The following is a 13,808-nucleotide window of genomic DNA, read 5'->3' on the forward strand; positions in this document are numbered from 1 at the left end:
TCTGTATGTGTCAAATTAAAGTTCAAGCAGGATTTCTGTGTGTGGCCCAACATCATGACTAAGAGAAAATTAATTTCAACCGATTTGTGTCTCTGCTACAGAATTAGGTTATACAGTAGGCTATAGTTAGAAGTTAGAAGAAAATGCTTCTGCTCTAATATGATTGTTGCTCGTTCTTTAGGTGTGTTTGCAACATTGACTGTACCCACATCAGCTTCAACCCAGTGTGTGCCTCAGACGGTCATTCCTACGACAACCCCTGCCAGGTGAAGGAGGCGTCCTGTCAGAAACAGGAGCGCATCGAGGTCAAGTACCTGGGCCGCTGCCAAGGTCAGACACACAAGAACACGCACACACACACACACACACACACACACACACACACGTACATGCTCACACTCACACACACACACGCACATGTTCACACTCTCACACACACACACACGTACATGCTCACATGCCCACACTTACACACACGCGCACACACACACACACACACACACACACACACACACACACACACACACACACACACACCAGGAGGGACGCTGTCAATCTGCCTGTCTGAGCAGGTGTTCAAGTGTTGAAGGGAGACAATGAGGGCAAATGAGCCAGCTTGAAGAGGCAAATGCAGGCTGCATGATTCTGTGTCTCGTTCCATGCATTTCCTAATTAAAGATAGCTTCACTCATCTTATTAATCTCGAATAGTGGGCAATAACATTCATTAAAACTCCACATAGCCTCATTTTACGACATAAGTCACAAGCCACATAAGTCATTTTACTGATTGCTTTTCCTTTTTTTTAGTTTCACTAAGTATTATTTCTTTCATGTGAATGCAGTATTTGTTTATAATGGTTCCAAGGATGAAGCTATTTATTTAATCTGTATGGTTAAATCCCTAAAAAGAATCATACTGCTGGTCCACATGGGAGATTATGTACAAAGACCCATATAAAATATTGTTGTGCTTTTTTTTTTTAAATGGTCAGAGACTTATTGTGTAGACTGTCCCAGTTTAGGGAGGTGTTCAAATGTCAGTTGTTAGAGGCTTTTATTTTGTATGAGAACATCTGAAAGCATCTGACTGGCTCTGCAGGCACACAGGACAAGGAGTACAATTGATCGAGAAGATGAAAGCTTTGAGAGGTAATGGGGAGTAAAGCAATCAGGGCTAAACCAGCTCCTGGAGCACAAATAGAAACCTGTACTCCTCCGTGTTTCACCCTTTGGGTCAGACCTCCCTCATCGATTTGATCACAGTCCTACAATGTTCAGTCTGGATGACAGGCAGTGGAGGAAAAAACAATTGAAAGCTTGTCATGAACCTTGTGTTAGCCAGAGGATGCCATGACATTTGAACATCACTGGCTTATCATTTCCCTTTGGGTGGACTTGGCCGCAGCAGAAAACAATCTTCCATCGCCCAAATCAGAGTGTGGAGCTAATTAAATCAAAAGGAGACAACGGCAAAAAACTTGTAGCTGTCTCGTCTGTTCCATCTCCCCTCTGAGGATCATAAACTACTTGCACAGAAAACACGGTCCTCAGTTCAAGGAAATAAATTTGCTGACCACTGAAAGGAATCAATAGCAATAAAATGATTATGATTGGCTAGAGGTTTGTCGGCCTTTGTGAAAAGGAGAATTCACACAGCACAATGTCAATGAGGTGAACAAAAGTGCATTATTCCCTCTGATCCTTTCTGACCTTTGCTCTCAGGTATAAAACAGCAGACAAGACGGCTTCTGACATTCATACACTTGACCCAGATGGGCCCATGTTACTGTTGCTTCTTATGATCAGCATTGGCACTTTAGTAATTACCTGAAGGCCTGTTTTATGGTGTCTATGTTCTTCATAGGTGAAATTGTTCCTGGGAACAAAGGAGGGGATGGACACTTCACAGGTGGGTTTATGCATTTGAGTAGCAGATGGATTTATGAAAGCTCAATAATCAAATCTATCAATAAAATGTAAGATGTCTGAATTCAATCTTGAAAATAGACCTTCTTCTACCTGTAGGCTGGTGTTTCTGAGATTTAGAGGCTCAAACTGCAAAGGCTCTGTCTGTTCAACCTCCAGTCTCACTGTATAGACACACAGTAGCTCTCATCAGGTATCAACAGGTCTGATGGCTTTGTTAAAGGCTGTGAAGGGCTTTGAAAATTAAGAATATTATCTTAAAATCAATCCTTCAACATACTGGAGCCAGTGGAAGGAGGTAGAAACACGTATAATGTGAACTTATCCTTGTTTAAAGTCTCACGCCCGAGTTCTGCGCTGTCTGGAGCCGATTAATGGATTTTTGACTAAGGCAAAAGAAGAACTGTTAAAGTGGTTGAGCAGAAGTTATTATTTAAGTTCTATTTCAAATATTGTTTGTTGTTTAGGTGATAAAACATGTGAGTTGATGCTCAAATCTTGATTTATAGTCGACCCCAAAACTAAGAGGCCAAACAGTTTTAGCATTAACTAAGTTTAACTCAGGTCTAAAGGTGAGCGGCCACAAATGGAACATGCTGCAGGAGTTTGGGTGAAGCGTCTCACTTATGGATTTGGTGGGGTGGGGTTTGAACCTACAACTTTCTGCTTCATAGGCTAAGGCTATACTCACTGAGCCACAAGAGGACTACTGCTGCCATAATGTGATTATAATCTGATTGTAATATGATAATATAATATTTTATGTAATAAATTTAAGGTTGATTGGTTATATATTGGTTAATGGTTATTTATGGACACTGAAAACAAAGAAATTTATTAAAAATTATAGAATTAACACTTTATTGCTTAGGCTTGACCAATTAAGTACCAACTCTTTCAACAATGGCACCAGTACTGCTCAAGTGTCTCAGTTGGTGAAGTTTTAGTCTGAAAAGCAGAAGATTGTCAGTTCAAGCCCAGCTTGCTCCATTAGACAACAATGCTTCCCCAAAGGTTCTTTATCATTCTTATTTCACGTAGATATTTCCCATAACCTGATGAAATAGTTCACCTGAATTTGAAATTCCTCATTACCTGTGCATCAGGTATTGAACAAAACACAAGCTTTACTGTATGTGTAAAATTGCATTAACTTAATGTAATCTGATTGCATAATCCTGCTGACCAACCTATTTCATAGATTAAAGTAAAGGTTACTTGATTTTTTTTTGTTAAAGCAAAAAAACATAACCATTTGAAAATGCTATTTTTCATGTATATAGTACTCAAAAACTATAAATGTTTTATTAGAGCCAAGAACCATTTTTTTAATGTATTTGGAAGAATGTGTTTTTACCAAATGTTGGGAACATATGACAGTGATCTCATTCAGATGTAAAAAATAGAATTGACCCATGCAGCTTTTGGAATCCTCTATCAGATAAGTATGAGTAGAACTAGGAGTCTGTCATTAGCATGCTGTGTATATGCACAGACAGCCCCAAGCACACTGTCATTCAACCTCTGTATGTGTTCACACCACAGAGATAAAAGAGGATCCTAAGAACGGTCAGGCCCGTGGTCTGTACATCCCCTGTCCCGACGACTACAAAAACTACTGCATCCATGGAGACTGCCAGTTCCCCAGCATCCTGGCCCAGCCCTCCTGCAGGTAACAAACCTTTGTGTGCACAGGAGAAGGTCCTTGTGGACTCATACTTCTGCAAAAGTGTTTTTGGAGTATTTCTACCTTTTTATTAAAAGCTGGAGAGGTGTCAGGAACAGGCCCTTCAGTCAGTTGACTGTATAGGACTGAACATGTTCAACAGTAAGTAATATAAACACATCACTATGTTGTGTGTGATATTACCATAGATGGGACTTCTGAGTGACTAGCCAGAAGCCAATAAGGATATATTTATAATAGCTTTTATGGGCTACAGGGTATTGATTTTCAACAACAAACTATACTTATTAGAGCTATTATTGGCCAGTGCGTTTTTACATTGAACTCTGATTAAGCAGTGGGTGCAGCAAAGCCCACGTTAAATAATGAGACTGTGCTTCTATTTTTGATGATCCTCTGACACCTTTTCCCTCCCCGATCTGCACAAGCTGCAATAAAGCGTGTGATGTACAGTACAGGAAGGTGGATAACCGCTTGTAAAATTTAGCAATTGCTTAAATAGTGCTGGAGTGGATTCCCTTTTTAATCACGCCTGGTTAGTTTGCATTAATAGAGGCCAGCGTGCTGAGACGGACGTGTTTGTAATCACTCCTGCTGCATTTCAGACTCTTGACCAGTCAAACATGCTGCTTTGCTGTAAATTCATGTATTCTTGGTTTATCTCTAAGAGAAAGAGTGTTTTTGGTTGATTGCGTATTGTTTATCAGAGGTTGACTGGTGGGAGAGTATCCAATGATCTCTACAGAAGCTTAGAATTAATAGAACAATAATAGAAGGTACTGTGAAAAAACCTACTGAGCTTGCTGGTGCTGCTTCCTTTCACACTCCAACCTGGGCTTTAAATTAATACCTCGTCCAAATTGCAGAATAGAAACCACATGAACCTCCAGCAGCATTCACAAGCACAATACATGACATCAACCCCAGTTTTCTATAACAGATAATTGGATTTTAGTCTGCCCTCTGGTGGATATATTTTGAAATGCTCTACAGTAGGTACAATATGCACACAATGTGTGGGCCAGCACGTGAACAGTGCATCTGTAGAAGCAGATATTTAGTTAACTTTTATCTATTGATATCACATGTCGAGGAACAGGTTAACTAATATTGTTGTGTCTGCTGCTATAGTCATTTATTCATTCATTCATTCATCCATCCATGATCCAAACGTCCTCTTAGGAGTGGAACGGTGCTGCAGTCTATCATTACATTGGGTGATGAGCAGTGTGCACCTTGAACAAACTGCTGATCCATCACAGGGCAAACACAGGATGACAGCCATTCACACACATGGGCAGTTTGGAGTCACTGGTTGACCTTAACTACAGCACACGTCGCTATGAGCGTGGGACAAAGTGGCTGTAGAACATGCACGCTCCAAGAAAAGCGCTAACACTTTAGCCATGAAATGTTACCTCATCATTTTTTTATATCTCATTGTTCAGATGTTGTTTTTGCTGTCCCTAGTATTTCCATAATGTGATGTGTGTGTGTGTGTGTGTGTGTGTGTGTGTGTGTGTGTGTGTGTGTGTGTGTGTGTGTGTGTGTGTGTGTGTGTGTGTGGTGTGAGGTTTAGCATCATCTTGTTTAGCAGTAGGAATTTGATCATTAACCCAGCAAAGTCAGCCTTTACCACAACCTTAACCTGCACTTAACACCTACTCCACCCTACTAACTCATGTCACTGAAGAAAACTGATCCTCACAAGGATGAAATTTTATTCAGTGTGCCATGACACACTGAACACCGCACGCAAAATCCCTTCAACACAGGCAGCACAGACATACATTTGCATACAGGCACAGTGAGATTTGGTATTAAAAGCACCACCGACAGACACACACACACACACACACACACACACACACACACACACACACACACACACACACACACACACACAGTAACGCACGGGTGCCACTCAGGTCTGCCATCTTTTATAGCCTGATAGTGTAGCAGCCAGGGGGTCTCGGTATCTCCCTCTCCCTCTATCTCTCCCCTCTTTCTGTCTAACCTCACTCGTCCCAGCTTGCCCAGCCAGGCAGTCTCCCTGCATACTGAGCAGCGCTTATCTGAAGAGGGGCCGCGGAAGATCTCTGCTGCCACCTGCTGGTGGCAGGAGTTTAAGGCCCCAGTGAGGGTGATTTCTTGCAGAGTTGGGGCACGTCTGCGTATGCATGTGGACATAAATGTGAAAACGAAGCACAAATACTAAACAGAACAAGGCTGCACAGCTCATCTCACACACTGTCAGGGAAAAAGTAGATATGCAGGTGTAGGTGGCTAATAACCTCCCCAGAGATATAAATAGCAGAGAAAGAGAGAGAGAGAGATTAAAGGGGGACCATTTTAGCTCGTCTCTGAGGAGAAGGATCATCTCCATTAGACTGTGTTAGTCTCTCTCTCTCTCTGTCTCTGTCTCTGTCTCTGTCTCTCTCTCTCTCTCTCTCTCTCTCTCTCTCTCTCTCTCTCTCTCTCTCTCTCTCTCTCTCTCTCTCTCCCCCCTTTGCTTACTTTCTGGCTACATTCATATAATGCTGGTTAAATCTCAAAATACAAAATATGCCTGGTCCATTTGTCAGATATTTACCATAATTACTAACTGCATGTGTGCGAAATAAAGTTATGAACAAATGAGCGTTAGATAAGCATTAGCATTAGATTAGCATGTGTGTTGTTCTCAAACTATATTTTGGTGATTTTTGTTTTTTTCTCTTTAATCTGATTTGCTTTCAAACAGAGCAGATCACCATGGTAACTTATGCCACACAGCTACAGTAATGAATGTCTGAATCCATTTTGGTTTGTAAAGTACGGCTTTAAAAATGAAGGGAACACTACATGATCATAATGAAAACTCTACTTAACTGGTGGCTATTAATTCAACAAAAAAGCCTACACTGTACACAAATTTCCCAGGAGACTGAAGTAATTCCCAAACCCCAAGAACCCATGTCTGGCCTATGGTTTGAAGAGTTTTGAGTCATACTCTCACTTTTATCCACTTTGTGCAATGCACCAGTTCCGCTGGCAGGAAATCCGCCCAAGAGCCGTGTGCTGCAGTGTTTGTGGGATGGATGCCTCACCTTTACTCCGGCCACTGGGCCAAACCACTCAATCTTTAAATCAATTGTCTAAAAACTGCTTTAGTACAGTATTATGTAGCAGTAATCACTTTGCTTTTGCTACTGTCCTCTGATGTTTTTCCCTTAAATCAATCAAAAAACATAATATACATCAGGTGTTTTTTTAAACTTTAGGATGATAAAAACTAATCAGAGCTAAATATTGGTGCAAAGCAAAGATACTCTGGCTAATTTAGGTGAGTTACAGTAGGACTGGCGTTCGAATCAGTGCATCTCACCACTGATTGTCCTTAGAATGTCCATGTTGCGTCGCTCACATGTATAATGAGTGGGTTCAAACAGCAGGTGGTCAGAATCAAACGTACACATATGACATCTGTAATATTAATATCTATCCTCGTCTTTTCCTGTCTGTTTAACCATTCTGCCCTACTGCGCGTTCATGCTATGATTGTGCTGCTTGCCCACATACAGTACAGTACTGTACAGTAAAGACAGAGCCCTCAAAGCTGCATTTTGGTACATGCTTCAGGAAGCAGCGCATCGCGGCGTCCGAGGGGAGTCTTTGCGGCTCACACTTCATTTTAAATGGGCACAAACCAGCTGTGCAGCGCCCACAGACGCGCAGCCGCAACTCCAGCACGCTTGCATTTCAAGTTTCCTCCCGCGATCCTCACGCCCCATCCTCCCGCTTTTGTGGCCCACTCCACGCCCCATCAGGCACGTTAATCGAAACCGCCGCCTCAAAGGACGGGAACAGTCACCGCACTGTCACGCAGACACGCGGCCCCATCGCGGCGTCTTTATCAAACAGGTCGCCAGCTGACGTCTCAATTAGAAACACAGGAATGATTAACCTGCCTCTCAGCGCAGAGAAAGGACCCGCTCACTCTTTCTTCTCGCTTGTGTGTGTTTGTGTGTGATCGCAGCTGCCACTCGGGTTTCAGGGGCCCCCAGTGTGAGATCAAGGAGTTCAACGTTCTCTATGTGGTGCCGGGCTCTGGCAAACTGCACTATGTCCTCATCGCCTCTATCATTGGAGCACTCCAGGTGGTCATTATCTGCGTGGTGGTGCTCTGCATTACCAGGTGAGTCATGCACGCACACGCCTTTAAACATACTAATGAGCCTGGGAGAAGTGTTCTGCGTGTTGGGTGTATGTGGAAGTCACAAGGGGCCCGAAAAGCCCCGCAGCCCCGAGGAAACCGCTAAAAAGTCACCTTGCTTCCACCACAGACAAAAGGTACTGTCACATTCCCTGTGGACATGTACGCACACACACACACACACACACACACACACACACACACACACACACACACACACACCTAAAAAGGACTTGGACTGTGTGCACGTGTGCGCTTGTAGATATCTGTGCTTGTGTTTGAGCAGGTATTTTGTATTCACAGCAAAACCCACACAGACACACACCTCCCACGCAGATACATGGTATATAGCCTGCAGCATGCCTGCCTCTGGCTGACCTAAGCAATTTATGACATTTAATAAAAGATTTTAGAAGAGCGTTGGCCAAGACAAAACTGCTCCTCTGTGCAAAGGAGAGAGGAGAATGGAAGCGAAGAGGGAGCAATTGGAAATTTGCCGCGTGTGAGGAAAAGGAGAGAAGGAGCAAAGGGAGAGTAATAGCAGTGAATGCAGCGCCTGCTTCTCAGAAATGTTCATTTATAGCTGGATATATGTCCAACATACAACACGCAGCTATCATTTGTTGCCATGGCTTCTGGTAAACACACGTCTGACCGTAGACGGCCATTAAGCCAGTTTGAAGCACTGCATTATAATATATGTATAGTGCTTGTGAACATTGCTGGTAGTTATTCCGACCTCCGCTTGTTATTTGGATGCGACATTAGTTTAAAAAACAAAGAGATAGAAGTGGGAACAGAATTCCCCCATTGTGGGATAAATAAAGTCCTATCTTTTCTTATCTTACATGAACAGACGCCTCCGTGACTCGTATCCATTGTGTGACATTGTGCCACGTCTGCTCCACTAGTTTCATTAACTGTGTTAGATCCACATTAGTCACCACTGTTCACAAAGAACCGGAGCAACCGTGGGTTTGTTTGTCACGAGAGTCTCTTCTATCTCAGGACATGAGATGTGCTTTGCCTTAAATACTAAAGCCAATTAGTAAAAATTAGATGAAAAGGTGCAAGCTGACCAGCATCACGACTTAGTATGTTACAGGTTTTAGTTCATTTAGTTCATCTTTTGTTGTTTAAAGGTTAAAAAAAGTAACACTTTGCTCATGTGAGCACCCTTTTTAATCAGTTAACAGAATCAACATTAGCATTTCATGCACATTATTTTGTACTAGGTTTTTCCTCTCAGGCAAATGCACTGCACTGTAGCTCTGTTTGTGGCCTGGTGCTGTAGGTGGGTAGAGCACCGGCCTGGGGGGCAGAAGGTTGCAGGTTCAAGCCCACCATGCTCCAGGTGTGAGTCAGACACCTCACACCAGCTCCCAGGCTCCGTGCATGACAGCCCACTGCTCCCCAGAGGATGCGTAAAACGCTGAAGACCGGTTTTGTTGTGGCATTGTAACAGATGTGAGAATGGCTAATAAAGGAATTCTTTTTTCCTTCTTTCTTTATGGGTAAAGTTGTTGGTTAATTTGGGACTTAGGACTGACTGAGCTAAAACTCATCACTCATAAAAAGCTAAATGTTTCAATATAAAACCATTTTGATTTGGGTTATAAAGCAAATTCCTTTATACTGTGGCTAAATTTATCTTCACGAACGTCTCTCTCTCCCATCTTTTTGTGCAGGAAGTGCCCTCGGACCAACAGGATCAACCGGCAGAAGCAGAACAATGTCCACTTCAGTACAGAGAACACCATGCGCGCCTCCACTCGACTTATCTGAGCCCAGACGCACCAGGCAGAGTCCCCTCCACCCGACTGACGGAGAGACCTGTGGTGTTACAGTATGTGTTCCCCCTCGTAGGCCAACCATGAAACTTAGGATCTGCTTCCTTCACTCCTCGCCCTCTTTCCCAGTACGAACTTTCCGAGCGCCCGTGGAGGACAGTGGCAGGGCAACGACGGTGTTGGACCGCCGGTCATAGTGGGACTCAGTGGTGGGTTAACCACAGCCCACCCGCCCGTTGCAGACATGTTTCCTCGCACCTCGTGACGTCCGGCCTGGGCTTTTCTCAGAAACTGAACCATGAGCGGTTGGGTTGGGCGGGGGGGTTGTTGAGGATTCAGAGTGTGTGAGTGTGTGTGAGCGGGTGCGTGCGTGTGCTACATGTGTGAGCTTTGGTAGCGGCAGGTTAGCCGGTGTCTCTTGTTTGTAGAAGAGGAGTTAAAGCAAACTGGGGTAGTGCAAAGCAGGGTAACAGGCTTTAAATGAGGTGTTTGTTGTTCTGTTTGGGAGGGGGGTGGGGGGTCCGGGGCTACACGTGATGCCTTGCACCTTGTGTTATAGGAGACCTTTGACAGAGGGCACAATGTTACTGTAGAGCTCTCTGTTCAGTTGTGACGATGACGTCAGCTACTGTATCTTGGGTTCTATTTCCAATAGTTATTACTACGTTGTCTTGATGGGGTCATTTTTCTGTAAATGTAAATAAATAATTTATATCACAAAATGTAAGAGCCTGTGCCTGCCTCTGTTCTTTTCTGTCAGAGTTGGGTTGTTCTCTCTTAATAGGTAGAATTTTATTTTTCAGAATGCATTTGTGATTCTTTTCATATGAAATCTGACATTGAATAAACATCTACTAAGAGCCAAGCTGCAGGATGTTGGCTAGGGCTCCACACTTCTCACAACATTGTGAGAGATCTGATCTGTTAGTTACTATATTAGGTTCTCTCTCGTAACAGAAGCTGCTGCATCCACAAATTGTTCCTGCATTGAGAAAGAGCTACGTGCGTGAGAAGGTGGTCGGAGGAGCTGGAACACCTCCAGGACCCGGAGATGAGCAGCCAATCACAGCTCTGAACTAGACATGAAGACTTTCATCCTCTCCCGCCTCCCGTCCATCGGGACCAGGACCTCACAGAGTCCAGCTTCTTCCTTCCTGCAGTCTGCCTGCTGAACCGTGCCCTGATCCCCCCGATGCCCCCCCCCACCTACGAGTTTTAGGTTGCATTGCTTCTCATTACACACTCACTTTTTCTGTTTGTAGCTCTTTATCCTACTTAATTTTAATTATTTTCTACTATGTAAATATTTCATATTTGGATATATAGTATATCCATACTATATATAGTATTATAACTTTATTTTTTTAGTTTTTTGTTTTGTTTGCACTAGGCACCAAGATAATGTCCTAGTACTGTGAAGTGTTCTTAACTTTTCTGATTCAGAAATGTTATGAGCCTGAGCTCAAACTAAACTAAAGACAGTAAACACTAAAGAAACTAAAAGACAGTGAAGATGTCTTTTTTTGTTAGAGAAGTGCACAGTTTGTTTTCATGGGAAACATATGTCAAGGTCCATATGCCAAAGACAGAACACGGTATGCAGCATGTGTGCAGAAGTCAGCATCTTCAGTGACATGGGTCAGAAACCTGATCTGGGCACAGGCTAACTGTGTGTGCACGCATGTTTGGGGGGTGATGTGCATATGTGTGATTAAGGTGGCATCAATGGAAGCAGGCAAGTGCAAGGCTGTATCTGTCCTCATAGATGTTCAGGGAGGACCACGTGCGTGTGACTGACCTGCCTGCTGGTCTACATCTGTGTCCTTCTGAATGTGAAGACCATGGTGATTATGAGCTCTATCCACCTTGAATATTCTACATGCGTACAATATGGTCTCCTTTTCTCCTTCTAAGTAGATTTATGGAGTGTATTCAAAAAGATTGGTGATATTTTACAGGTCATGTGTGAACTATTGCTCTCTGAGTGTGTTGCAGACATAAAACTTAATTCTTACTTAATATGTTTATACTGGAAAAACCCTATATGTTTCTTTTTCTGCTCAGATAAACAAAAGTAAATATAATTAACTAATCACAGTTTTTGTAAGCTGCATATTTAAAAGCCTTAAGTGTCCCTGTACACAAACATATAATAGTAATAATAATAATAATATTTATATATAATATTCAAACAAATGATATTATATATATTATTTGTTTGTTTGCATTAAAGGCATATTGTATTCATGATTTTTCCTGACCTATTTAAGCTTTTTATGGTTCTACATTTTAGCTGAATAAATGTAAATCATAACGTTTAGTGCCACAAGGTGGCGCTGTACTCACTGTGAAGCAGGTAAAACAATGGCAGGAAATCCAATGTGGATCAACAAAATGCTTTATAGGAATGGTCTGTGATGTCATCAGTTGTTGTGTAAACGACACAATGATCATACTCAAATTGAGTCTGAGGTTTCTAGTGCAACATTAAGCTTTTTGTCTCTACATTAAGCTGTATAAATTAAAGAAAGTATTTTGTTTATAATTGTTCAAATTGACTTGCTGTAAAGGTTTCATCAGAGTTTGTATGTTTCCAGTGCCTGCTGACTGTGTAGGGCTGTTGCTGAGTAGATGTCTGATGAAACTGTGCTTTGACCTCTAAACACTGACCTACATGCGAAGGCCGTCCATTCAAAACATGAGCTGATGTGTTACCCGTAGCTTGGAGCAGCAGCAAAGCTCATAATCGCTGCTGTGTCATTCCTGCAGAATTACCCTCAGAAAACATCCCAGTCACATTATTGTTCGAAACTATGTAAGCCCTTCTTAAACGCAGTCTGAAATGAAGCCGTGATGGAGCATGTCGTGTCCCACAGTTGACATTTTCACCTTCACCTCACGCACTGTCCCACCCTCAAAGTGGGGCTAAACCGTGCCCTGTAGTTAGGCTGCCAGGCACACACTGATTTGTACACGCATGTGTGTGTCTGCACAGTAACCAACCGATCCTGTCAGCGTGATCCTCTCAGTTTCCTGACTTCTCTGGCTGGTTTCAGCCCAAATGCGGAGGGCCTGAGGACAGGGAGGAGCAGGAAGGAAATTTCTGTGGATGTCTGAGTATCTGTTTGCATCAGAGGTGGAGGAATGTGGTGAAAGCTATCATTAATGGAAAAGGTTATCCCAACCAAGATTTGCTCTGCAAAACAGCCCCACTGTTTTTGTTTTCCTCACCGCTGACACGGAGAGGCGGCTGCTTACAGCGAGACAACATCGCACAGCGTGCATCCTGTTTAGAGGAAAATGACTGCGGCTGCTCTGCTTCAGTGTGGAGTCTGCCCCACTCACTTGGATCTGTGTGACCACATTTAAACAGTCAAGTGCAAGGTAACGTGTTTCAGTTACACCTAACATGGGCTGCTTTGATGATGATGATAAATGATGGATGCACATTAAAGCTGAGCATCCCTGATGACACGTCTGCTGCCATTTCACAGATAGGCAGACGTTCAGTAAGGATCTGAATGCCCAAACTCAGACCAGACTCAAAAAAAAATCAGACCTGTGTTGTAGGAAATAATATATTACTTACAATCTTTACTTATTTTCATTTCCATCTTCAGCTTGCTCTACATTTCATTAATTTGAGGCTCCGTCTGCTACTAAACAGTCAGAGTTTGTCTCGTTTACTGAGTCAATAGCAGAAAAGTCAGAGATGCTCCTGTGCAGCTGAAAGGAATAAAATACAGAAAGCAGAAACAGAACTAAAATTAAATATTAATGCTTCTGTCTCTATCTGCACTGGGAACATTTTGGAAATTAGCATTTGGAGACATTTGCCGCCCTCACCATCAACCCCTCGCTTTGGTATAATAGAAGATTAAAGCAGCGATGAGCCCTGTGAAAAAATCAATGGCTTCAGATTTAAGGCATTAAAAGAACTTAAAGCACAAATCTAACACTATCACGTACAACATGCTGGGCTGTCAGAAGGGACTCCCTCTCTCCAGCACCTACCCAAAGGCTCCAGCGCTGGAATCTGGCACCTATCTCAGCAGCTCATCTAGCGTCTGACTATTTGGTCAACATGCTCCAACATGCAGGCTCTTTTCTAAGGCATTTAAATTCCTCTACATATAACTGAATACTAATTCCTCCACTTGATAGACTTGTGGTGTGGAGCGAAATAGCAGTGATGAATGCAATGATAA

At 42.8% G+C, this 13,808-nt stretch overlaps 1 protein-coding gene across 1 annotated transcript in view; it reads left to right on the plus strand.

Moving 5' to 3' along the window:
* tmeff2a (transmembrane protein with EGF-like and two follistatin-like domains 2a) overlaps nucleotides 1–10,327 on the plus strand; it is an 85,254-nt gene extending 74,927 nt beyond the window's left edge. The window contains exons 6-10 of the mRNA XM_029136283.3: nucleotides 182–330; nucleotides 1,867–1,911; nucleotides 3,474–3,600; nucleotides 7,634–7,792; nucleotides 9,499–10,327. Coding sequence (XP_028992116.1) covers nucleotides 182–330; nucleotides 1,867–1,911; nucleotides 3,474–3,600; nucleotides 7,634–7,792; nucleotides 9,499–9,595 — 577 coding nt within the window. The 3' untranslated portion in view covers nucleotides 9,596–10,327. The remainder of the gene's footprint in view (nucleotides 1–181; nucleotides 331–1,866; nucleotides 1,912–3,473; nucleotides 3,601–7,633; nucleotides 7,793–9,498) is intronic.
* The last annotated feature ends 3,481 nt before the right edge of the window (nucleotides 10,328–13,808 follow it).

The sequence above is a fragment of the Betta splendens genome, chromosome 21 (genome assembly GCF_900634795.4).
Source record: "Betta splendens chromosome 21, fBetSpl5.4, whole genome shotgun sequence".
Taxonomy (NCBI): Eukaryota; Metazoa; Chordata; class Actinopteri; order Anabantiformes; family Osphronemidae; genus Betta; species Betta splendens.